The sequence below is a fragment of the Sardina pilchardus genome, chromosome 9 (genome assembly GCF_963854185.1).
Source record: "Sardina pilchardus chromosome 9, fSarPil1.1, whole genome shotgun sequence".
Classification (NCBI taxonomy): domain Eukaryota; kingdom Metazoa; phylum Chordata; class Actinopteri; order Clupeiformes; family Clupeidae; genus Sardina; species Sardina pilchardus.
The window spans coordinates 15,125,164-15,150,530 of record NC_085002.1 but is presented as its reverse complement, the minus strand read 5'-3'; the positions used below and the strand labels follow the sequence as shown (position 1 = coordinate 15,150,530).

The 25,367-nt window shown below is 45.0% G+C and overlaps 1 protein-coding gene across 4 annotated transcripts in view; it reads right to left on the bottom strand.

Moving 5' to 3' along the window:
- Positions 1-24,772, bottom strand: part of fgd5a (FYVE, RhoGEF and PH domain containing 5a) — a 47,338-nt gene extending 22,566 nt beyond the window's left edge. For 3 of the 4 annotated variants that reach the window (XM_062545905.1, XM_062545908.1, XM_062545907.1), the window contains exons 1-8: positions 24,637-24,772; positions 23,776-24,155; positions 19,332-22,269; positions 9,366-9,483; positions 8,351-8,409; positions 7,886-7,916; positions 2,483-2,634; positions 1,468-1,624 (exon numbers count right to left, since the gene is read on the bottom strand). In XM_062545905.1, coding sequence (XP_062401889.1) covers positions 1,468-1,624; positions 2,483-2,634; positions 7,886-7,916; positions 8,351-8,409; positions 9,366-9,483; positions 19,332-22,269; positions 23,776-23,785 — 3,465 coding nt within the window. In that variant the 5' untranslated portion in view covers positions 23,786-24,155; positions 24,637-24,772. Of the gene's footprint in view, positions 1-1,467; positions 1,625-2,482; positions 2,635-7,885; positions 7,917-8,350; positions 8,410-9,365; positions 9,484-19,331; positions 22,270-23,754; positions 24,156-24,636 lie in introns of all 4 variants that reach the window. The other variant, XM_062545909.1, reaches the window with a different exon arrangement.
- Positions 24,773-25,367: the final 595 nt, after the last annotated feature.

Below are 25,367 nucleotides of genomic sequence, written 5' to 3'. Positions count from 1 at the left end.
CCAGCATGGGAAAAAACACTCCTGGAAAGAGTGGTGCATGTGCAGGCCAGGGTTTTGGCTGATAGAAACAGACACATGAGCCACAGCCAGTGCTAGTAACCTAATAGGGGATGTGACAGCATAACAGTCTGGGTGAAAGCGGGTTGGGGAAGTGTGTGTGTGTGTGTGTGTGTGTGTTTGACTGTGTATGCGTGTGTGTGTCTGTGTGTCTGTATGTGTGTGTGTGTGTTCCTGTGTATGCGTGTGTGTGTCTGTGTGTCTGTATGTGTGTGTGTGTGTGTGTGTGTGCGTGCATGAGTCTCTCTCTGTGTGTGTGTGTGTGTGTGTGTGTGTGTGTGTGTGTGTGTGTGTGTGTGTGCTTGTGTGCATGTGTGTGTGTGTGTGTGTGTGTGTATGTGTGTGCGCGCCTGTGCCTATGCCTATGCGTGTGTGTGTGTGTGTGTGTGTGTGTGTTTGTGTGTGTGTGTGTGTGTGTGTGTGTAGAGGGGGGCACCGTGGCCAAATCAGCTGTTTCCACACACCAGGCTTTCACCATTCATTCGCAGAGTTCCTCAGTGAAGCTCACCCGCAGTCAGAGCCGCACCGGAGCAATGGTAAGAGCCAGATGTTAATGAATATTTATGATCCCACACAGTTGGCCCCTTGTCGGATTGAGGAATCTAATCGCGTCGGAGACACGCAAGTCAGTGAGGCAGCCAATCGGCTTTAGATTAAAAGACAAAAAAAATGCTAAGGGATAGTCTGCTCATAAATATGCATGAACGATTGAAACGGTGGGTGGCCCATGCCCCCATTTTGGGGCTGCAGTGACCCTACGAGCGATAAAAAACACGCAAAAGGGCAGGTGGATCTCTTTTTAACTGATCAAATCACAAAGCCCACCAGTTCAGTGGAAAAATGTTCACAGCATCCAGACAGCTGACTTCATTATCAGATGAGTGCGTTGGAGGAGGTCCACGAATATAAGGTGACCTCAGCTGGACCAGATCAACAGCCATTGATTCATCTCTGCAGGGAGTCGGAGGCCTGAGTGGATATGGGAAATCCATAACTGCATCTCTATTGTTTTCTCTTTAAGCGAAGTCCCTCAGCGTCTGCGATGCGCTCAGGAGTGAATCAGGGGATCATTCACGGACCAATCCGCCTCCACAATCATCATCACAATCAATGTGCCAGGAAAACACCACCTCTTTGGAAACGTATACAACATGGACAACCGTGGAAACAACGACAACATAATGAGCTACAGCAGAGCTTTGTGGCGGCCCTTTCCAACACTACTGCTCTGTCATCTAGTAACAACAGAACAAAACATATATCAAAATATTTTGTGATGGATAACAAAGTAGTCAAAGTAACATTTAGTGGAACTCACACTCACATACAGCCAAACATAGAATGTTCATCACCTTCTAAAACAAACTGGAAAGAACTTCCTTATCAAAATGCGAAGCCAGGGCTACCCACCTGATACTGGGTGACGATGTCGGAGAAGGCCGGGTGCTGGGCGCAGCTCTCGTCCAGCTGGGCCATGCGGCGGTCATAGTCGGTGATGTAGCTGGTGAAGACCGAGAACTCGGCGCGCCGCGTCAGGATGACGTCCACCACCTGCTGACTCTCCTCCCTGTGCCGGGGAGACGCAGACTAGTCAGAGAAACAGAACCAGGAGCTGGACACGACTCTGGACCCCAACACTCAAAGAAACAGAACCAGCAACCAACTTTGTTAGTCCAAAATATGAGTGTCCAAATTGCATGCAAGCCAACACAAATCTTTCATCTGCAAACATGATCAACCCGACATCATTGTATCACTGCATGACAACATTTCTTTCATATTGTTGTATATTCTAAAGAAAGACAACTTGTGTACGTTTATATTAAGACACAGTTCAATATAGTATTGGTTGCACTATAGATATCTGTGTAGTGTGTACATGTCCTCATATCGGGGAAAATAAGAGCATGTGCAATAGCTTTTCTGCCTGGGGAAATTATTTGCTGAGAGAGTAAAGTATTTACATTACTGAGGCTAGTCTATATAGCAACACATCTATAAGATATACGGCATCTGGCTGCGTTAAATGAGATGGGGCAAATGTGTACAAACACAGCAACACATCGGTGCTAATCCTGTCAATATTAGGATGGTCTCAGTCCATTAACTGTATATCTAATTTAATTAAGGTGATAAAACGTGTCATTGGGTGTTTCCATCTGTCAGCAGTATGTTTACATTATCCTTGCGAAACAACAGCACTAAACAGCATTAAATGAAACCATACCTCATATCTCCCTTTATGTGTTTATAGCTCAAGACTGACTTCATGTGACAGCATAATATATAAGATGATTAAAAAGTGTATATGCATGGATCCCACTTGAATATCAAACAGCTGCACCTGCGTTTACATGCTGTATTTATTGCGCTGCTTGATGGTGTATTGATTGTGAGGGTGTGTGGGTATGACGGTGGTTCTCACCACTGGCGGATGCGCTTCTCCAGCTCGGTGAGGATGCTGCAGTGCAGCTGGTAGATGTCGGGGAGGGGCCCCAGCATCTCGCCCAGGATGTCCTCGTCCAGGGCCGGCTCACCGTCCTCCCCCGCTGCCGCCGCCACGGCTTCCCTGAAGTCCTGCAGAGGAGATGATGGACAGGCAGACATCAGGCAGGGGCCGCAGCCTCAGCATCACTGTGTCTCTCACCACACACACACACACACACACCACTCCCCTCTCCTGACAAACACGCCTATAGCCTCATTTGCGCTCACATTTTTAAACAAACAAACAAACATACAGTACATCCATTTCAGATGTTGGGCCATTTGGTCTGCATTTGTAAGCTTTCGGAAAATGTGCAAAAGACAACGGACACCATGAATGTAGAGTACAGACCAAAGGTTCCCTATCCGTATCTTGAATTTCCCCTTGGGGATCAATAAAGTATCTATCTATCTATCTATCTATCTATCTAAGATTGAGCAAAAACTGAGTGCCATTTATTTTCACACGCACTGTGCCAGAGTCCTTCTGTTGCACTTACGTACTGTACCACCTTTAGAGTCACTGCATCAGCACAAAGCTCTCTCTCTCTTGACCTTTTCCCCGCTACAGAGCTGCTGGCCAGCATCACTGCATCATCATACACCTTTTGTAACCCCAACCGGCCAGTGTCTGATTTACCGCAGCATCGTATACATGTCCTGACCTCTGCATCCTGCATCGTTACTGAACAATTACATTTGGCTGACGCTATTTTAACTCAAACGGACTCCCAACAAGGGAAACAATCGAGGTAGAGTGCAATAAGGACACATTAGAGCAGCAGTAAGTGCTACTTCCATACAGTCAAGTGTCAGTTTTAGTCAGGTGGTAGGTCCTAGAATTAGCAAGTCTAGTTGTAGGTTAGAATAGGCTATAGGCTAGACTAGAATTAGCAAGTCTAGTTGTAGGTTAGAATAGGCTAGGCTAGGCTAGAATTAGTAAGTTTAGTTGTAGGTAGTGCTACAAAGGGAGAAACTGGGTCTAATTTGGAGGTAGAGAGGGATGCTCCTGCTCTGGTAGTGTGCTCCGCCAACGGGAAACAACAGATGAGAAAAGTTTGGTTTGCCCTGAGCGTACAGGTGGCAGAGCCAGATGTTGTTCATTTTAGGAGTGCAGTGGTCGGATGGTAACAGATGCCCGTATGAAGGCATTCAAGTAAGCCGGAGCAGAACCACCGACTACTTAGTAGGCAAGCGTTAGTGAGTCGCATCATGTCACATGTTAGAGTTACCACAAACCATCCCACTCCTGACCTTGGTGCAAAGGTGCTAGCCTTAGCGTCAATTTGTCAACATTGACCTCTCTCAACCTCTCCCTTTCACAGCATGTTGTTGGTGCTGCAGTCACTGAGTCATTACACACACATATCCCACTGACCTATCCCACTCCAACTGTGCTGGGCATTTCTCTTGTTCTACACCCCCACTGCGCTCCAGCAGCCTAGTCCTCATTAGGGAGTGCTGCTGGGTCACAGAGGTGAAGACAAAAGTGTCAGCTGTGTGAGACTTCTTAAAGGTGGTGTGGTGTCATGCTGGTAACAAACAAGGGTCACTTGCATTAAAGGCAAAGTCTACAGTCTTGTTTTTCTGTGAGTAAAATTGTGAGGAATTGCTGACATTTGAGCTCAACGGCCATCTAGCCTACATCACACGACTCCATTCCATGCTGCTGAAGCTCCCTGATGATTGGCTGGGATTGTATACAGCTCAGTCTAATGCACAGTATTGCAAACATTGGACAGAGTGTTAAAGGACCATGATGGAGTAGAATGTATGGAAGAAGACACTATACATTTAACAATATAAACAGTGAGTCATTATGGCCAAAATGAGTCTACGGGCCATTGATCATGTTGGACATAAGAGAGTGTAAATAGTGAGGAGTTTAAATTGTATAGCCTACATCACTACTAACACTGTAAATATGGTATCCACATGATGTCCTTGACTGAACAGTTTATAGTACACACATTGTCAGATGTAAAGGGTTAAAAATGATTCTGCTTACTTTTGGGGGGGAAAAGATAGAAGATGAAGGAGGTCAACTTTATGAATTAGTTTGAGGTGCAGAAATGGCCTGAGACGCCTCTGTGGATAAAGATTTCTGAAAACACCATAAATAACCCAAAGCCTTGATGCGTCGGCGAGGACAGTGTGTTTGAACCTGATCAATTTCACTTTTCGGAGCCGGCTGACATAAAAACGAATCCTGACATACACACTGCGAGATAATCCTGTGACACCCCACATTGGGATCGCGCATTAATCAATCGCCATCGATTTCGACTGAGTCACAATTTGTCACTGCTTCTGTGAATCATCCCGGCTATTTTATGGGCCTCCGTGCATCCCCCCCATGGGAGACCAGATGGTTGTCTGGTGTCTCCACTTGACTGCTGGGAAACATAACGTATGAAAGAGGATCGGTGTGAAACTGTGGCCTAGATGGCCGGCACCATATTTCACCCCTGCGAGGATAATCCTAATCATGCCATCGGTCAGTCTTCACGTCTCAGCCAGGAAGCGAAAGCAAACAGTCCAAGCTGTGCTGGGACTCGTTTACAGGCAAAGCTGAAGACAGGGATGACGGAGGATGTAGCTGGTGTGGGGAGCTTGATAAAATATGTATTCATTAAAAAGCTATGTGCTTGTTTACATTGTGCAGAAACACAACTTTGTGTTGCGGTGCGACAAACAGGTGATTTCAGATTGAGATTTGTGATGATCCGCGTCTGCTGATCCTAATCCCGCAAAAAGCTGACTGGGTTCTGGTAAAGCTCGAAAAAATCATTTCCAAGGAAGAGAGAACATAAACGGGTGCAAGGACTGCATGTACAGCCCTGTTATTGCAAGAGTCCTGCTGGACAACAACAAAAAGCATAACTTCACTTCCCATTTGGGGACAGGGTCTGGAAATTCTTTGTATTTTTGTTATTCCGTATCAAACAATGGAACAATAGGCTGTGTGTTTTCTCCTGAACGGCTCTGTCGGTGGTCTGCTTTCCTCACTGTGCACGCAATGAGAGAGAGAGAGAGAGAGAGAGAGAGAGAGGAAAGAGATACAGAATGAGAAGCACAGAAAGAGAGAGAGAGAGAGAGAGAGAGAGAGAGAGAGAGAGAGAGAGAGAGAGAGAGAGAGAGAGAGAGAGTGAGGGGGGTGAAAGAGAGCGAGAGAGAAAGAGAGAGAGAGAGAGGTGAGAGAAGGAGTGAGAGTTCAGCACAGGAATGCTGAGAAGGCAATCAATTCTGCTACAGTGTGTTTCTGCCATTATCAGATAATGGGGCTCTGGTTCCAGGGGCGTGTGCTGCTCTTACAGTATCCTGTATCTCTAAGAGCGATTACAGTACCAACTTGTGTTGCTTGGGCGTGATTAATATCAGCCGCAGAATGGCCTCCAACACAAGGCTCTTATGACACAAGCTGAGGGGAGGGGAGATCACTGATTTAATGACATCATCATAAAGCGATGATCAAGTTCTGCTCGGCTAAACGCGGCCTTTGATTAATGGGATCCATTTTTTTAACACACTACTTCTAATTGAGCGAAACCATATAAATATGTATATCGTATTAATATTATAAAAGCGACAAATTTGACTTTTCAGTGCGAGAAAAACATGTTTTCATGCTGCAATTTGACATGCCCATGCATTCTCCTAATGACGTGTAACTGCAGCAGTTCACTTGCTGTCCTAATGTTATGCCACTTAGGCTCTTCATATAAGAATTTACTACAGTCTATGGGATAATAAATTCTCTCCATACAACTCCCACTTTGTATAACATTAGCATTATTTAGTATTAGAATGTGTGCAAATTCCTTTGACCACAGCTTTTTTATATTCAAATGAGCCAATTATACCAGGGGGTGTACAAACTAAGAGTCATCTGAGGCTACGCACCTTGCTCAAGGGTATTCCCCCTCCAAACAAATTATGCCATAATTTCCCTTCAACTTTGCACTGCTCAAATTACCGGTATTGTGCGTATTCTGTGATTTAGGAATGAGGCAACGCATAAAGGAAATCCTTTCTGAAGGTCACTCTCTGGCAGCGGAGGTGACATGACTCCCCCTCGCGCGCGTGTGTGTGTGTGTGTTTGTCACCCATCAGATCAGTCACTCACCCTGAGAACACCCTCCACCACCACCATCACCACACACACACACACACACACGCACACACACGCACACACAGACACACACAAAAACACACACACACACACACACACACACACACACACACACACACACACACACACACACACACACACACACACACACTCACACACATCCCTTAGGGCTCTCCACTGGAAACATGTTTTGACACTCTGGAACAAATAGCTAATGAAAACAAATGAAAAAACAATGCAGCCCTGACATTTCTAAAGTATTAATGCTCTCTGGCAAACAGAGCCCCCACAACAAACCACACACAGCCCTGTGGGGACTGGGCGTAATTGCATACTTTTTACATATTGTTTTTTCAAGGTGCCTCGTATTCGCACCATAGATCCCACCACCCCCAGGTGAAGCTTAAAGTTTCAAACATAACTGGGTTCGGAGAGGACATTGGGACACTCAGGACGTAAACAGAATTAGTCCTGAGCTCTATGCAAGTAGGGTGATATATTGATCTGCAAGACAAATATCAGCCTGAGCTGCATGGAGAGGACCCATTCATCAAACGATATCCTTGCACTACTACAGTACAGTACTGTACATCATCCGCATGTTAGTGTATGGGGGAGCGTCAGGTGGTGTGAAATAATAGCCCTGTCGGCAGCCTACAGCTGACCTTTCCCTCTGCGGCACGTCCGCATCACGGAGCTGGCCTCCTGACATACTCCCCCGGCTAGCAGATGCACTGATAGGATGCCCATTACAAAGGCATGGTGCGTGTGTTCTGCGTCACACACTGACACAGACCTGCCTGCTAACCGATGTTGTCACGTCGAGGAAGTCCGTCTCACTGTAACAACACTGATAAACCTGTGCTTATAAGCTTACGGGTTGTATGTATGTGTGTGCGTCTGTCTGTGTGTGTGTGTGTGTGTGTATGTGTGTTTGTCTGTGAGAGAGAGAAAAAGGGGGAGCCAAAGGCCTCCTCATCTGAACTTGTTTTAACAGAGACCTACTTTCTGAGCATCACTTCCAGAACATTCTGAAAGAGTCATCATGTTAGAGTGATTAGCACTGGAAATGTAATGGCACAGATCCATAACTAGCCATAAAAGCCCCATTTTGAGTCTTTGAGAGGAAAAGAAGGAGAGAATGAAAAACCAACATATGATCATCATACACCAGCCGAGAGGCAAAAGATGTTTAGAGCTTGGTCTTACCTCCTCGATGTGTTTCAGAGCTTTTACATGTCTGTGAAGAAAACAAAACAAAACCCAAAAAGAAATTAAATACCCTGATGGTTAGGGTTATGGTTATAGTTATTTAGCAGACGCCTTTGTCCAAAGCGAATAAGGCTCAAGTCCACCACAGCTTAATACAGTGGATGCCATAGACACTAGAAGTTTTTTTTTTTCTTCACAAAATATCTATGTCCTAACTATGGGGTAGCTAAAGAGTTAACAGGCAAAGAATCGATTTGTGTTTTGGATTTTTAATCCACTATGTATGAAAATACTGCTCAGTGAAGCACTTCCAAAATCCAATATCTTGTGTGCAACGTCGATGTAATTGGCTGTCAGTTAGTGTTGCAGTGGATGCTATTGCGTGAATTAGTGCAGACAGTGATGAAGACAAGGCGCGCCTGCAAGAGGCTGGGTCCTGAATACGTTAAGGCAGACACTTACTCTCTCTCCGAGTCCACCAGCTCCTTGGCCACGTAGAAGGCTCGGGATCGCCCATCAATCTGAGTGACAGAGAGAGAAGCAGCAGGAGGTGAATGAACAGACGCTGCGTTTAAAGGGGTTTCAGTTTCAGCGACGAGGCCCGTGCCACATGCCAAACAGTCACAGCTATCCTGGAGAAGAGTTGCTTTTTTCTCTCTCTCTCTCTCTCTCTCTTGTTCTCTGTCTCCCGTGCTCTCTCTCTCTCTCTCTCTCTCCCTCTCTCTCTCTCTTTCTCTCCCGTTCCCTATTTCAACCTCGGCTGTCAAAACAAGACTGATCATTTCATTAAAGCAGAACATCAACGTGAAAGCTTTTCGCAAATACACAGTTTAAAATTCAGATGCATTATGTATGAGCGGTTCTAGGGTTTTTCATGGGCGATAACAAAGCGTCCATTGATTTGCACGCTAATCACTAGCCTCTGCACTCGCAGGATGTATATGTTTGGTGGATTGTGGCAGTTTATTTGGGTCCTTTGGACATTGCTGTGGCCCCATTTCCAATTCTCAAACTTTTTGAAATGGATCATTAATGGCATATTGGGGTTCAGAGTTTGAGCTAGTGCTGCTTTGTTGAAATGGGGATACTGTCAGGGGACCTGGAGGCATTTCTTGTTTTGCTTTCTCTTCAAGTAAAGAGGAAGATGAGGAGAAAGAACAACATGAACAGAGGATGAGTAATAGAATGCAAAAACGGAAGTGAAAGAAGTAGAGAAAAAAAGAGGGAATGATCAGAGGGATGAAAAAGTGAGAGAGAAGACAAAATAAAGGAACATAAATCACATACATTATCTTGTGGCTGACTGGGAATGCCAAGGCAAATCTAATAAAGTTAATCTCAGTGTTGCTTTTAAATGACCATACAGAGGGGAGAAATGAACAGTGATAAACTGTTTGACACATGAATGACAGGCTCCGTGTTGGTGGGTGAAGGTCTAGAAAAGGTCTAATGTATGTTGAGTCTCGACTGTCCTGACCTGTCTGTCATAGCCATGATCTCCACATCCCTCTTCCTCCTCGGAGGTGCGGCCATGGTCTTCCTCAGCAGACAAACTGGTGGATGCTGGACAGACAGGGAAGGGCTCTGTGTAGGCACTGTACAGGAGAGAGGGACACAGACAGAGAGAGATCAGTTACTGCTAAACTGGGCTCTTAACCAAACTAAATGCCTAAACTAAGCTTGACAACACAACACAATGCAATGCAACACAACACGATGCAATGCAAGGCTCAAAACTGCAAAACAACAACAAAACACAATGCAATGCAAGACAAATGAGACAACAAGAAATCTACAAAACCCTGCCAAATTTTGGAAAATTATAAATTCAATGAAAACAAATTCTACATTTTCAGCTCTTCCTAAATCTGTAAAAATTAATAATGTGCAAATTACTGATAAAAGAGATATTATTGATTCCTTTAATAACCACTTTGCCTCTGCCGGACTCCTTTTTAAGCCGGAACATCTTTCGTCTCCAGGGTTGTCTCACCCCAATACTTGGAGCTCGGACCTCTTTACTTTTGAACCAATTTCAAGGGAGAAGGTTTTATTTGCATTGCAAAATATAAATTGTAAAAAGTCAGCTGGGCCTGATGGGCTTGACCCTTCCCTTCTAAAACTTGTGGCTAATATTATTGCTGATCCGTTGACTTATATTTTTAATGCATCATTGGAACAAAACATTATACCACAATCTTGGAAGACAGCACATGTGACCCCACTTTTTAAAAATGGGGACCCAACTCTGATGGACAATTATCGTCCTATCTCAAAACTTTCAGTACTAGCGAAAATCTTTGAGTCATTAGTTAGTGATCAGTTAAAGGATTTCTTAGCAGTAAAAAACATTCTTACTCCTTTTCAATCAGGTTTTAGGAAAAGGTATAGTACCATCACAGCAGCAACAAAGGTAGTTGATGACATTGTCAGTGCTATTGACTCTAAAGAATCTTGTGCAGCATTATTTGTTGATCTCTCAAAAGCTTTCGATACAGTTGATCACCCTATTTTGTTACAGTGTCTGTCTAACTGTGGGATGTCTGTTAATACCATTGAATGGTTTAGAAACTATCTGTCTAGCAGATATCAGTGTGTCACATGTGAAGGTATTATGTCAGGGGAAGCAGAACTAATAGTTGGAGTCCCTCAAGGCTCCATACTAGGGCCTCTGTTGTTTACAATCTACATAAATGATATTTGTACAAATATAGATGCAGCTGCACACCTTTATGCAGATGATACTGTCATATACAGTACTGCCAGATCTCCATATGAGGCATTAAAGAAAATGCAGGATGCTTTCACAATTTTACAAAAAAGCCTTCTCAAATTAAAATTGGTGCTAAATTCTAAAAAAACTAAATATATGCTGTTTACTCACTCTAGTAATGCACTTGATTTGCCACATATAGTCACTCTGCATGGCCAAAAAAAAAAAAAAATTGAAAAAGTGGAAAGCTATAAATATTTAGGATTTTTGGTAGATGAAAAACTCTCATTTAAATCCCATGTAGAAGACTTAGTAAGGAAGTTGAGAGTTAAGTTAGGTTTTTATTATAGGAATAAGGCTTGTTTTAATATAAAAGTAAGGAAGGAACTTGTAGCCGCTACCTTTTTGTCTGTTTTGGATTATGGAGACATTCTTTATATGCATGCATCAAAGTCTGCATTACGCTCATTGGATTCTGTTTACCATTCTGCCTTGCGCTTTGTTGTGAAGGCTGAGTATTCCACACATCATTGTAGTTTATACACTTTATCTGGTTGGTCTCCACTCTCAATTCGTAGACAGCATCACTGGCTAATTTTTATTTATAAGGCAGTGATAGGATTGTTGCCCTCCTATTTATCAGTATTATCCCCAATAGAAAATCATAGGTACAATCTTAGGTCTAATAACAGCATTCTTTTTGCTACACCTGCTGTACGATCCGAATTTGGTAAGACTGCTTTCTGTTACAATGCCCCTTCAACCTGGAATGCTTTACAGAAGCAGTTGAAGTTAAGCACTTTTATTTCAGTCAATGATTTTAAAGCATATGTGTCAGAGATCCTCAGCTACAACTGTAGTTGTATATAGTCTGGTCTATTGTTCTTGTCTCTTGTTTTTCTTCTGTTTGTGGCTTTCTATATTGCTTGTTGTATGGTGTCTTGATTGTTACATGTGATATTTTTGTTTGCTGTTCTGTTTAATTGTTGTCCTTATGTTGTGCTGTGCTTTGCTATGTTTAATGTGGTGTGGCTTGTGCAGAGCTGTTTTGTTGTTGTGTAATGTGGTGTGATCTGTTTGTTGCTTTGTATGTTCTTTGTTTGTACTAACTGGTGTTTATTGTTGTCTATGTGTGCATGGTTGGTCCACTGTAGGTGAGGTGAGGTCTCTCTATATTTTAGGTGTTTTAAGTGTTGCCTTTCTTGGCCAAGGACCATTTGAAAAAGAGACTATATGTCTCAATATGACCCCCCTGGTTAAATAAAGGATAAAGAAAAGAAAACACAGCACAACAAAACACAATGCAATGCAACACAGCACAGCACAACAAAACACAGTGCAATGCAACAAAACTCAAGAAACACACAACACAGGACTGCAACCAATGATCATTGTTGATTAGTTCGACTATTAAGATTATTTGCATTTAGACATTAAAATTGGACAATTTATCTTATAAATTGATCAATTCATTTGTACAGCGAAATGTCAGACAATATTAAGAAATGTAATTTAGTGTTTCCCAAAGCTCAAGATGACATCCTAAGGTTTTTTGCTTTGAAAAATTACTTTAAACAGATTAATTAATCAATTAATTAAAAAAGTAGTTGCCGATTAATTTAATAGTTCAACTAATCAATTCATCTATCAATTGATTCAGCCCTACAACGCAACACAACACAACACAACACAACACAACACAACACACAACACAATGCAACACAACAGAACACAGCATGACACAAGGAACCACAACACAGCATAAACACACTGGTGTGAACTACAGTAATCTCAACTCACAAAATCACAGCTTTATCACAAAAGAGGCTATATGGTCTGGAACAGAGAGTAGAAAAAAAGAAAAAAAGTCAGATTTGTACTCTTGTTGACTGTATACGACTCAGTCATATAGACAGACAGACAGACTCCAGAGAGTGGATTGTGCTTTACCATAACTGGAACTTTCCCATTCCCAAAATGCCCTTGAGTGTGCCCCCTCCCAGCCGCAAGAGTACAGTTGTAACACGCTTGGCTGGGGCCAGATTGCAGAGACATTAAGAGCGGAGATGAGAGGGTTTGCTTCCTACGTCCCGTGGCGAGATGCTTCACCACCACCAGAAACTCTGCCCCGCAGGGCAAAGACATAGAGCTAAATGACTGTACACACACATACACACACACATACACACTGACACACACACACACGCGCGCACACACACACACACACGCACACACACACACACAGACACACACACACACACACACACACGTGCACGCACACGCACACGCACACGCACAAACACACACACACACACACACACACACACTCACAATCTCTCTCTCTCTCTCTGTCTCACTCTCTTGCTTTGTCTCGTTCACACACTCGTCGACACACACACGTTATTCTCATAATAGTGGGAAGGGGTAAGGTTTTGAATTCCTATGAAGAATTGGTACAAACAACTATGACAAAAAAAGGACACAGCTGGACTCCACAGTCAACGGTGAAAATGGTATTGCTTCACAATTACTGAGAAACATGGCTTATCAAAGTAGGAGGAAGTGTAAGTCAGATGGTACTCATTTGCCTCCTGTGAAAACACAACCACAGAAGCAGAATGCAGCACCTTCGATGATACTGTAGGCTGTCTGCTTTCACACCTTCAATAAAACTAAGTCTGTTTCTTAGCAATAATGGCCTGTAAATCATGTACGTGACATGGAGGTGTAAAACATGTTTTAGGTCTCAAATAAATTGCCACAATTTAAGACAACCTGAGAAATCATGGTGAACAAAAGACTACCACTGCTTATCTGTGGCAAAGCTTTACAAATGAATATATCTTTGGATTGGATTTCTGTCAACAGGAGGCTCGACTCACTAATGAACATTAGTCTTCTTTCTGGCCAACACTGTATTTCACATCAATTGGTCAGTACAGCTGATCAGTCAACTGATTCAGGCCTGTTATTGAAAGTGCTTCACAAACATGTTTGTTTTACCATATTTTTTAGATCTTTAGGCATAGAAAGTAAAGTTGGCTTATAGGCTTTCAGACAACACAAGGGTGTTGGTGCTTTCACAGACATTGACCCTACTAACATTGTATAATCATAGAAATGACAGTTCATTTTTAAACAGTAGTAGTGTTATATTTGTTAACTATTATGTGCTATTGCAATATTGCAGGATTTATGTGGAGACTCACACGATGTGGGTGACAAATATCTCCTAGTTGTCACGGTAACAGCGCCACAGGTACATCTTTTGGGACCCCTAAACTAAGACTAAGTTGATTATGTGACTAATGACAACATGCTAACAGTCATTCTTGTTTTATCTTCACCAGAAAGCATTCGGGGTAACTTTTACGACAATTTCACTGAGCTTCACCTCGTAAAACTCCACCCGGGATCCGCTCGGCATTTATGTCAAGTCTCTAAATTTGAGTGCAACAAATGTGCTGTAATAATCATAATGTAAATAGTCAGAGCACTGGTTCAAGAAAGGGGCACACAGACCATATAGGCACATCCATACTCCCCTGATACCTTTGTTCCCTTTATGGCCAATTCAGGTACACATGATGTGGGAGTTTCTCGATATACTGTACGAGGCGGTTGGATGCCTTAATGTGGAGATAATGTTAGGACAAAGAACAGCACAGCTAACGGACAAAGAACGAACCAAATCAATAAATATTAAATATGTCCATAAAGAAAATGCAATGCTTTGCATCACAAGGCGATACATAAATTACTGCAATGAAAAAGCATAAATCTAATGCAGTTCTGCTATATCTGAGTAATAAATGGCATTTATTATTTATCATGAATGAGTTATTACCTGAAAAACCAGCCAACCCTCAAAGGCTAAATCAGAGGCTGCTGAAGAGAATCCCCTTTTCTCCTGTAGTGATTTCCATAACGCTAAACTTCCCGCTGATCTTCTTGTACAGTAGGACACAAAAGCTATCCATATGCTGCTGCCTTCAATTAGCACTAAACCCTCTCATCCTACATAATTTCTCTATCAGACATGAGTTGGCAATCAGAACAATACTCCAGCGCCCTTAATATTATCATTAAGGGAAGGCAATTACAGGGGGAAATCTCTGCTGCCATGGCCACTGTGTCTTACATTTAAAGCACCCCTGAGCCAAATGTACTGTGGAATATTAGCATGTGCACACAATGGCTTTCTATAGCACACATATATGTTCTTGGCACCTGATGGGTGGGGGAAATTCATGTTATGAAAATCAATTGTTTTAAAAGCTGAGTGCTGAAATTCATTCTCATCTCGCCAATAGCACTATTACGGGTAATAACTACTACTGAAATGACTTCATTAACTGTCTCAATTTGACATCTTAGAAAGGAAATAAGAAATAGGATGGCATAGTGTGAGAGAGAAAAGTTTGTTGGCTTTAGGCTAATGTCATTGTCAAATGCATTTATGGGTCTGTGTGTTCTTGTGTGTCCGAAGGTTATTTTGGGCTTCACCAGGATGGTAAGCCCTTGCTATAAGTGTTGATTGCATGCAAAGGCTTAACAATTATTTGTGCTTATTTACCACCCACTGCACAAAATACATTAATCCATACGCCACACAAATATAGGTTTTTACTGTGTCTGAACAGGAACTCAAGCCTGGTGTCATCAAACCCTTTAGGAAATTAACTTGAGAATTACAGGCAGCCGACATCAGGCAAGAGGAACTCATGCTAGAAATGACATTAAAACGATGATGTTTAACGATTACCTCTCGATTTGAACAGATTGGAAAGAGGACATCGCTAAACCTCTCTCTAAAGAGAGCCTCTAAAAGGATCATGCAGTTGAACTTAAAATGGAAAGTTTACTATCTATGATGCATTAAAAAAAAGTATTATGGAAATTATAAAAATAGCAAAAGATGATGAGTGATGACAGAGGAAACGGTGACTGATAAGATGGTGGGGCGCAAACTGAATACTACTGGCGCGCATGTTAAGACAACAAAAAGTCTCACTAATCTGGCAGTGCTGAAAAACAACAACATTCTCTGGTGTGTTTGGTCTTCTTCCTAACAATGCCACACCTCGTCTTGTTGTTCGGGTCGCAGGGGAGTCTGGGAACTTCAGATCAGCCCTGTCTCCACCCGCCCCCCCGCCACAGTGACCCTGTCCCCCCTCCGCCCTTGTCCCGCATTTCCTGTAAACAGCAAGGTGGAAGCCGAGAGGCAGGCCGCTTCCTCCCCCGGGATGACCTGGCAATGACCTCAGCGTGCCTGCCATCGGGGCCCACCCTAGGCCCTGGCCACAGCAGTGTGCGCCGGGCCTACGCCCATGAAACACAGTGTACCGGAGATTAGGAGAGAGAGAGAGAGAGAGAGAGAGAGACACTCAGAGAGAGACAGAGAGATAGAGAGAGAGAGAGAGACAGAGAGATAGAGAGAGACAGAGAGATAGAGAGAGAGAGACAGAGAGAGAGAGAGAGAGAGACAGAGACAGAGAGAGAGAGAGAGACAGAGACAGAGAGAGAGAGAGAGCACCTTCCAAAACTCAAGTGCCGCCACTAGAGATGCCACTGCCGGAGATTAGGAGAGAGAGAGAGAGAGAGAGAGGGAGAGAGAGAGAGAGACAGAGAGCAGCTTCCAAAACTCTATAGTGCCACCACGGCACAGAGCGAACATCTCGAGCTGAGCTCCACAAGCCACCGGCGTAGCGATCCGACTGAGTCATCAAATTTCTCACAGGCCAGAAACCAGGTGCGCTAGCTAGCAGACAGACAGACAGTCATCAAACTATTCCCTTTAGCTTCAAGCACAGATGGTGACCAGGATGGAAAACTCAAATAAAAAACCAAAACAATTTATGTCTTTTACTTCTACTTTACTGGTGAGTCACATCATGTGGAATTTCAATGTCTACAATGGAGGGACACCTGGTCTCTCTATGTTCTAAAATCCCTTCATAGCCTACTTATGCAATGTCGTGTAGGGTATGACATTGGTACTGTGTTAAAGGTATACTATGCAGGATTGGCGAATTCATCGCCGGTTTCGCTTTCACTATTTGTTTTCACTCGTTTTATGCTTGCATATTTCTCTGCAGAGCTTCCCCTACAGCTTTAGCGTGTATATTTTACAAAACTCCTCAATCGGTCAGTCTGCCGTGCCTTTTCATGAGACTTTACATGACACTTCCTGGAGTAGAGCATGGGTGCGTGCCCGAGGTCTCCTGAAGTTGCAAGCGTGGTTCTACCGCTACAGACCACTGGGGTGGCCGAAAAAAACACCGTTCGACCAGTAATGACTCATTTAATCATATATAACAGTATGGAACGAATTGATTAACTGAAAAACGTTGCATAGTATACCTTTAACTTCACACGCTAAAGCAAAGTGTTATTTACATTGTATTGACTTGCCTTTAAAATCATTAAAGCAATAAACCTTCATGCTAAGGGCTGATACGCCTTTTTGGAGCATCTGCATTCTGCACAAATGTATCATCCAGTCCAGTCCCTCAGTAGGATTGTTAGTGGGTAAATGAACCGTCTATATGAAAAATGAATGGGTGTTGGACTGGAGAGGAACCAGAGAGTCACAAAGCCAATAGGCATCCAAGAGGCCATTAAATGCTTAGATCTCTATTTCTGCTTGGACCATGAGCCAAGCTGGCACACCACATGACACTGCTTTCATAGCAGGACCATTTATTTTACTTTCCCAATCCTGCACTTTGCATGTACTGTAGCACAAAGAGAAATGCAACCCCCTAATGACGACTGTCCACACTTTAATTAGTAAGATAACCACGGATGGCCTGTTGTGGTTTCCCCCCCCCTGATCTGTGCTTTTAAGAGTCTGATGAAAGTTGTGTCATCTGAGATGAACACACACACACACACACACACACACACACACACACAAACTAATTTTGTATATGAACAGATTTATGACACGTTTTGGCTAATTGCCTTGCCTTTGCATTATTCTGCAAACTGTCCTTTGGGCAGACACACACACAACAACCCAACTCCTCCTTAATTGGTTAAAAAAACACAACAAGGAGGAAGGAGGAAGAAACACACACACACACACACACACACACACACACACACACACACACACACACACACACACTCTCTCTCAATCGATCACGGAACTGTCAGTGGCCGGCAACTGAGGACGGTGGCAATGTCAACTCTTCACTGAGAGCTTGGGGGTGGGGGGTGGGGAGAAAAAACCGACACCAAACAAAAACAGCATCAGCAGCAACAGTAACGGCGGGCATCTCCAGGGAGAGCGCAAGTGGCAAGCACTGCAGACAGATAGGCCTTTTTAGAGCGCCGCGAACATGCAGCGCTGCGAGATTGCAGCCTCACAATGAGCCGAATCAATAATGTCACGGCGAGAAAAAAGGGGGGCCCAGGGTCCGGAGATCATTGTCTGCGTAATGGGCATTCAGACGTGTGGCACACCACCGTCAGCCAGAGCAGGGGGCTCTTGCTTCAGAGACAGGAGCTGCATTCATTCACTCGCTTCTCTCTACAATAGTGTTTCTCTGAAAACGGCGGAGAAAGAAATGGAGTTGAAAATGTGAGTGACAGAGGGAATTGTTTTCCGCTTTGCCTTCCTCAGTGGATTGTGCATAGCACACTTTTTGCTACTGTAGGATGATTTGCCACGGTTGATATAGAGGAATACAGGCTAATACTCCTGACTCTCTGAGCTATAGACTTAATAAATAGGGGACCTCCGATAAGTGGCCGGTATGAACACATGTTGTAACTGACGATGAAAAGAGACAATGGAGGGGGCAGGGGAAATTTCCCAGGTGTACTGTGGAAAACTCATTAAAAACATTACCAAGGGGCCACTTGAGCTGGTCAGCTGTGGTGGCTACATGGGAGGCCATATCTAATTGTGACTAGGAGGTGGTTTCACTGGGCTTAGTGGTGGTCAAAGCAGGGTCACTGTTTCCTTGTATGTTTGCAGACCAGTACATTGCTCTATATGTCTCTCTCCGTACTCCCCAGGGCTAAAGACTCAGGAGGACTGTCTTTAATAACATCCGTCCTAAACTTCAGCACCAAGGTCCTGGCGTACATCTTTGCCCCCCCCCCCCCCCCCTCCCCTATAGCACTCTTTCTTCCTCTCTATTCTACAATCTCCACTCACTGTTTTCTGCCTCCCTCCCCTACTACTACACAATGTTACCCTACCAGAGAGCTTGCAATAAATAAGAAAAATGACTCTGACTTTTTAATCCAGTTTTGCTGCTGTTTTTTCCCCCCACACGGAACACTGAGGTGGAGAGCAAAATTACATATACCGGGGACTACATGAGAACCAGATAATGAGTTCAGTCCTCCCACAAGCATAATCAATTCTACCCAAACTCAATGATCCTCAAAGCCACAGGCTGTGCACAGAAAACACCAACAATCCCCTGCTAGTAAAGCCGGTCAGTCTGCAGCGAGTTAGGCTGGGCACATTATGTTAGAGTCTGGAGGTTATTTGACCCATCTGTTATCTGACTGGGGACCTACAACTCCAGAAGATGTTATCCTTGTCGTTATCAGTTTCTCTGTCCAGCAGCTGACCCATTCATTCAGTACTGATTAGAGACTTTATTTAAGAGTGAAAACCTTTTTTCGATTTTAAAATATCACAAAATGCAAATACTATTTAAGAAATAGCACCACCAAAGAAGTAAAAAAACCCCGGATCAGCCATACCTTTCAGTCTCCTGCTCAGGGGTCTGTGGCTTGTTCTCGATTCCAGCAAAGCTGTTCATGTCCACATAGCCGTCAGTGTCATTAGCGGGCATGGTCGTCCGGTTCCGGTCGTCGAAGAACTCTGTGATGGTCACCGCACGCGTAGGTCTTCCAGTGGGTATCTGAATGTTCTCGTAGTCGGAGCTCATGGCCGGGATGTTCTCGTAGTCCGACATGTCCGCGCTGGGGAAGGAGATGGACCGGGGCTTGGTGAGAGGCAGAGGCATGAAGGGGGGTCGCGAGCGGTCCTCGAAGGACTCCACTCTGGAGATGCGCCGATCGCCGAACATCTTGGGGACGCCTTTCCTCTTCTGCCCGTCCCTGTACAGCAGGAAGGTGGCGGGGAGCTCGGGCATGTGCTGCTGGGTCACCACGCGGGACTGCAGCTGCGGCGAGCTGCTGGTGCTCCGGCGGTCCAGCTCCAGAACCCGGCTGGGCCCGTGGTGGCTGGACTCGGAGGAGGACCGCGACGAGCGCACGCTGCCGTCCCCGTGCGGCTTGCTGTCCGCTTTCCTCCGGAACTTCAGCGCCAGGAACCGCTTGAACGAGGACTTCTTCTTTTTGGGCCTGTCCGACGACTCGTGCTGGACCAGGAGAGAGGGCGAGCTCTTGGTGACCGGCCTCTTGGTGATGTACGCCAGCTCGAAGGGCGGCGGGATGTCCACCAGAGACGTCGGGGTGGACACGCCGCTGGAGGAGTGGTAGCTCCTCTGAGAGAAGCTTCCGGACGAGGCGATGACACACGGCAAAGAGAGGTTGTCGTCTTTCCTCCTCAGCCTCTCCTCCCGAGGGGAGTTGTCGCCCTCCAGGTGAGCCGTGAGCGGCAGCTCGCGCCCTTCGACTGAAAATGACCGCGGGCTCAAGAGAAAGCGCCTGGGCTTTAAGGAAGGGATGAGGCGGCTGACCTCGGCGTGTTTGAGCGGGTCGCCATTTTGGTCTAAGGCCACAGTGTAGTACTCGTGGGTCTGGTAATCGGTGCCGGTTTCCTCCGGAACAGTCTCAGGCACGTAGCCAGGCACTTTCCCGGAAAGAGAGCGCGAGCGCGTTACAATGCTCTTCCTGTCCAGGGAGATGAAGTTCTCCCCTTCAGAGTCCAGCCCTGCCTCGGCGTAGATGTGCTCGTCGCTGTCCGTGTCGCTGTCCTCAAAAAAAGGCACGATGTGGCAGTCCAGGTCCTCGATGTCCTCCTCGAACGCCTCGGTGGTGTGGGCGAACACCACCCTGTTGGTCAGCTCGGGCGTCCGGCCCACCTCCATCCCCACCGGCACCGTGATGTTGCAGAGTCGTACCCGAGGCTGGCAGCTGTTGCGCTGGCAGTTGCTGCGCTGGCAGTTGGTATGTTTGGCGTTGCGCTCCTTGACGCTCTTGCCTCCTTTGCTCCTCCGCTCCGTGTCGCTCTCGTCGTCGTCGCCGATCTCCACGTAGTCCTCCGACGACACGCACTCCAAATGGAGCAGATCGTCTCCATCCTGGCTGCCCTCGATGTCGGCGTAGTCGTCGGCTCCTTCCGTGTTTGCGTCGGCGTGACTCTGGGCCTCTTCGCGCTCCGCGTCCAGCTGGGCTTTCTCGGCCTCCGCCACGTCATCGGACGACACGTAGTACGGCTCTTGATTCGAGTCACCCGTGTCTTCCTCTCTTGTGGAGTCCGGCATCGCACTGTCGCATTCGTTCTCCGTGTCCTCGAGCTCTGGATCGGCAGTCGCCCCCAGGTCTGCGGGCACCGCTTCTATGACGGAGTAAGCGTCGAAAGCATCGTCGGCCTCGTCGGCCTCGTCCACCTCGTCCACCTCGCCCACTTCGCCCACCTCGTCTGAGAACCGGTAGCATCCGGAGCGGTCTTTGGTGGCGCGTTCCGGCTGCCACTCGCTGTTTTCATCCAGGGGACCAATCACATCGTAGGGATACTCCTCACCCACAGGGGGAGCTATGCAGTTTGTGGCTTGCGACGCCAGCCCGGCCTCTGCCTCCTCGCTGGCCTCGCTCTCAGGTGGCACCGCGCGTAAACATCCTCCGCGGTGATTTGGGCTGCCGTCCTGATTGCACAGCTGGCTGTCGTGCTCCGTGATGGGTTTGCTGAGGCGGGAGGTGCCATCGGAGCCATCTGGCTCTTCCATCTCACCGCCGGCCCTCTCTGTCGGCTCATCAGGGTTGTCATCAGCATCAGCATCATCATCATCATCGTCGCCGAGGCTCTGTGGGGTCCCACCGCCCTCCGCAACACCCTGTATCTCACAGTAGGTTTCGCACAGCAGACTGTCCCCTGCGTCCTCCGCTGTGTCCTCAGCCTCATAGGTTTCTTCATCGTTGTTTCCATCATCATCATCATCATCCACACCAGCAGCACTAGCATCAGCAGCAGCAGCAGCATCATCTTCGCAGTCAGGCAGGGCCTCGGCATCTTCAGCTGACCTGAGAGAGAGGGTGTCGGCCGATTCGGCTGCAGCCTCCCCCTTCTCCTCCTCAGCTAAGTCCTCCACCTCCTCGTCCTCCTGCTCCTCCTCATCTACCCCCTCCTTCTCCTGCTCCTCCTCCCGTTCACTGGAGTCACAGGCATCGTTGCGGAGTGTCAGATCTTCCCCTGGATGGTCATTTGAGTCCGCACTGTCATCAAGTTCCTCCGAGACGTCAATAGCAGGTTCTGCTTCCTCCGTTTCATTCCGTATAGCCTCTGATTCGCTCTCCTGCTCTGGCTCGCTCTCTGACAGAGCCGAGTCTCCATTGACCACAACACTCAAGCTGTTCTCTCCCTCCACGTCCAAAGCAAGCCGTGGCTTGGGAGCCACAGGAGGCTTAGGACCTCGTGTTGAAAGATAGGACCTTGACATGAGGCTCGAGTGCACCTTTATTGTCAGATGACTTCGAATCTTTGGTTTAGGAGCCTGCAGCTGCTTTTGATAACCTGTGAATCAAACAAATATCAGATATTGTTACTGTTACATTTTGTTGTCATTTTTTCAAAAAAGGAAGCAAAGGAGAGGGAAAAAAAATACTGTGACATATTGTTTGTGATGAGCCAACCAGTATGTTATGCTAATCTGCTTAGTGTCTGGAGACCTCACCAATCATCATTAAGTGTTTCTGATCATCTCAGAATGTTGAGAAGCTCGGAAGCTTGTGTTTTATTTAACAGGCCTTGGTCAACTGATTTATTGGTTGAATGGAACAAATAAATGACCATGAATCAATTGACACGGCAAAAATGTTCAGGTCAACACAATTATCATAGTCTGTCTAACAAGACTCATATGTATTTAAAGGCACTTTGGAGAAACACACCCTCGCTTAACAAAATACACCCCTTGTCTTTTCCTGTTATTTAGTACCTGCCTTGACGCACGTCCTATTAAACTCTCTGTGCACTTAGGTCTCTCTCTCTCTCTCTCTCTCTCTCTCTCTCTCTCTCTCTCTCTCTCTCTCCCTCTCACTCACTCACTCTGTCTATGTGTGTCTGTCTCTCCCTGCAAAGATATTGTTTTCCGTCACAACTAATTAACTGGTCTTGCAGACTCCTCTGGAAGGACTTTACACAGGAAGTGCAGTGGGAAAGGGCATTAACGGAGAGCCTGGCTCCTCCATGAACCCTTTTTGGAGCAAAATATTCACAACACAAATGCATTTCCTTCTTGTCATTCTTCCCATGAATCACGCGAGAGAACCCCCTTTCAGAATCTCTCTCCCTCTCTCTCTCTCTTTCTCTCTCTCTATGCTCCTCTTTCTTTTCTAAGTATCTCATGTTGCCGTACATACAGTACAAACTGACACAAAATGAGATAAAGGAAAACTATCAACCTGTCTTGAAGACTAGGAGAAAAACTATGCAAAGACAATTTGATAAAGAAGAAACTAACTTAGATTTTGGACCAGGACTCAGGATATGATCAACTGGGATCATGGAACACTTTCTTTTAGATGAGAAATATTGCATAAGAAAACATTGATTGAGCCTTCCCTAAATGGCACAATGTTTCATCATGTTCATCAAGGTAGGAAGCATCTTAATCTTTGACAGCGTCTGTGTAAGGGTCCAAAACATGGGCTATACAGTATGTCTGGTTATAAGCATTAATTGCTCGGGAAAAACAAGTACTCCTCATTACCCCAATTCATCTCCAATAGCCTAACTAAAATCCAAATAAATACAAGTCATTTCATACAAACATATCCGAAATAATATTTATGGATGAATGGATGAAGCATATCTCCTCAGAACGTAGTTTCAGCAACTCTCTCTTTCTCTCTCTCTCTCACACACACACATAAACACACGCGGGCGCACGAACATTTCATGTGTTAATAGGTTACTTTTCTTTCAGAAACAATATCCAAGATAATAGAAGAAGGGAAAGAAGACAAATATTTTAGTACAACGAGTATTTCAACTTACTCGCAATTGATTGTCAACTACCTGTGTTCATTTTTGGTCATAATCCACCATGGCAACCAAAATATTTCCACTGTTGATATTTTGCCCAAGAAACGCCAACAGTAAATCCAAACTCCCCGTCCAGTTATTCCTCGTTCATTTTTAAATAGGCCTAATTTCAAAAGTGAGAAATACACCACATAAAACGTATCTCATAATCCGTATCCTTTGCAGAATCGTACTTGTGTTGTGGTGTAGCGATGTCTCAGTCCGAATGCAGGCATTGCACTGAAGATGTGAGTCTGGTGCGCGCGTGCTTGGATGTGTGGATACGCACGGCAAATCTGCGCGCTTCCTGAGGAGGTCGAGTCTTCACTCAAGCGATGATCATGGCCAAACCTACTTATCGAGCATCAATTCCCCTACGAAAAAATACACAAAAACAAACATTCAGCTAATGAAATTGGACTGAAGCGTGTAATTTGCACTGTATTTGATGAGACCTGAACAGAATGCGATGAATGAATATTTCCACATAGGCTATTAAAAGAAACACGAAGTCATTATGATTCTTGAAATTGCGGAATTATCGATTGCCTAAACGTGGGTGGCTTTGCTGACACTCTGAAAAGTACATCAGAATCAACAATCTAATAGAGTAGCCTATAAATTAACAATAGCTTCTTCGTATTATAAAAAACATAGATTTTCTTTAGCCTATTTTGCCAGAGTAACATGCACTTGTTTTTTATTATTATTCTTTAGAAACTTAAATTGATCTCAATGCTACACTCACAAATTTGCATCGCCCCTGTAAAACTATATTATCGCCGTTTAAAACTTCTATTAATCAAATTATGTGATTAGGCTATAACTCAATGTCTGCAAGCATGATGTGCTTACGTCTAGTAGCCTATAAGCTTTTTTAGTCCTCAATCATAGACGTTTTCCAAGGACCGAGGTGATTCTAACAAACTTTCCTAAAAAATGTTTCTAAAAAAGTTTTTTTTTGCAAGACACCAAAAGCATTTGCTATTGGTTTGGCTTCCTGCCCCAGCATCTGTCGGCTGCTTGGAGGAAAGCAGCTCTTTAAAAACCGCTCTTCATAACAGGAAACTGCTCTCCCTGTTTCCTGCACAACAGGCAACACTTCCTTAGCAACATGAACAAAGGTGGTGATGTTAACCCTTCAGGATCTAATTGTTTGACCAAATTATAATGAATAACTTAAAAGAGCTCACGCAGGACACTCCCCTTTTGTTTAACACAAATGACTTATTGTATAAATTACACAAATACTGTTCTATGAAAATTGCAGAGTAACCTAGGATTTAAAACTGACTGCTACTGACAGTCTGTGTACGAGTGTGCATTTTATGGTAGGCCTACAGCTGTAATTTCTCAGAAGGTGAGTCTGTAGTCTTCCTGTAATATCCCTAAATTCTACCGCACATACTGAATTCCACTAAATTTCACCATCCGCGTGAGTGTCATGAAGCCTGACGCCTGCCAGACTCTTTTCAAGCCCCCGACTGGGTCGCACCGACGGCCGTCAAGGACACAGAGAACTCTCAGAGAACACTGGAGGATGGTATCACTTGCCGCCCGCGGTGCCTGTCTGACAGCTATCCATG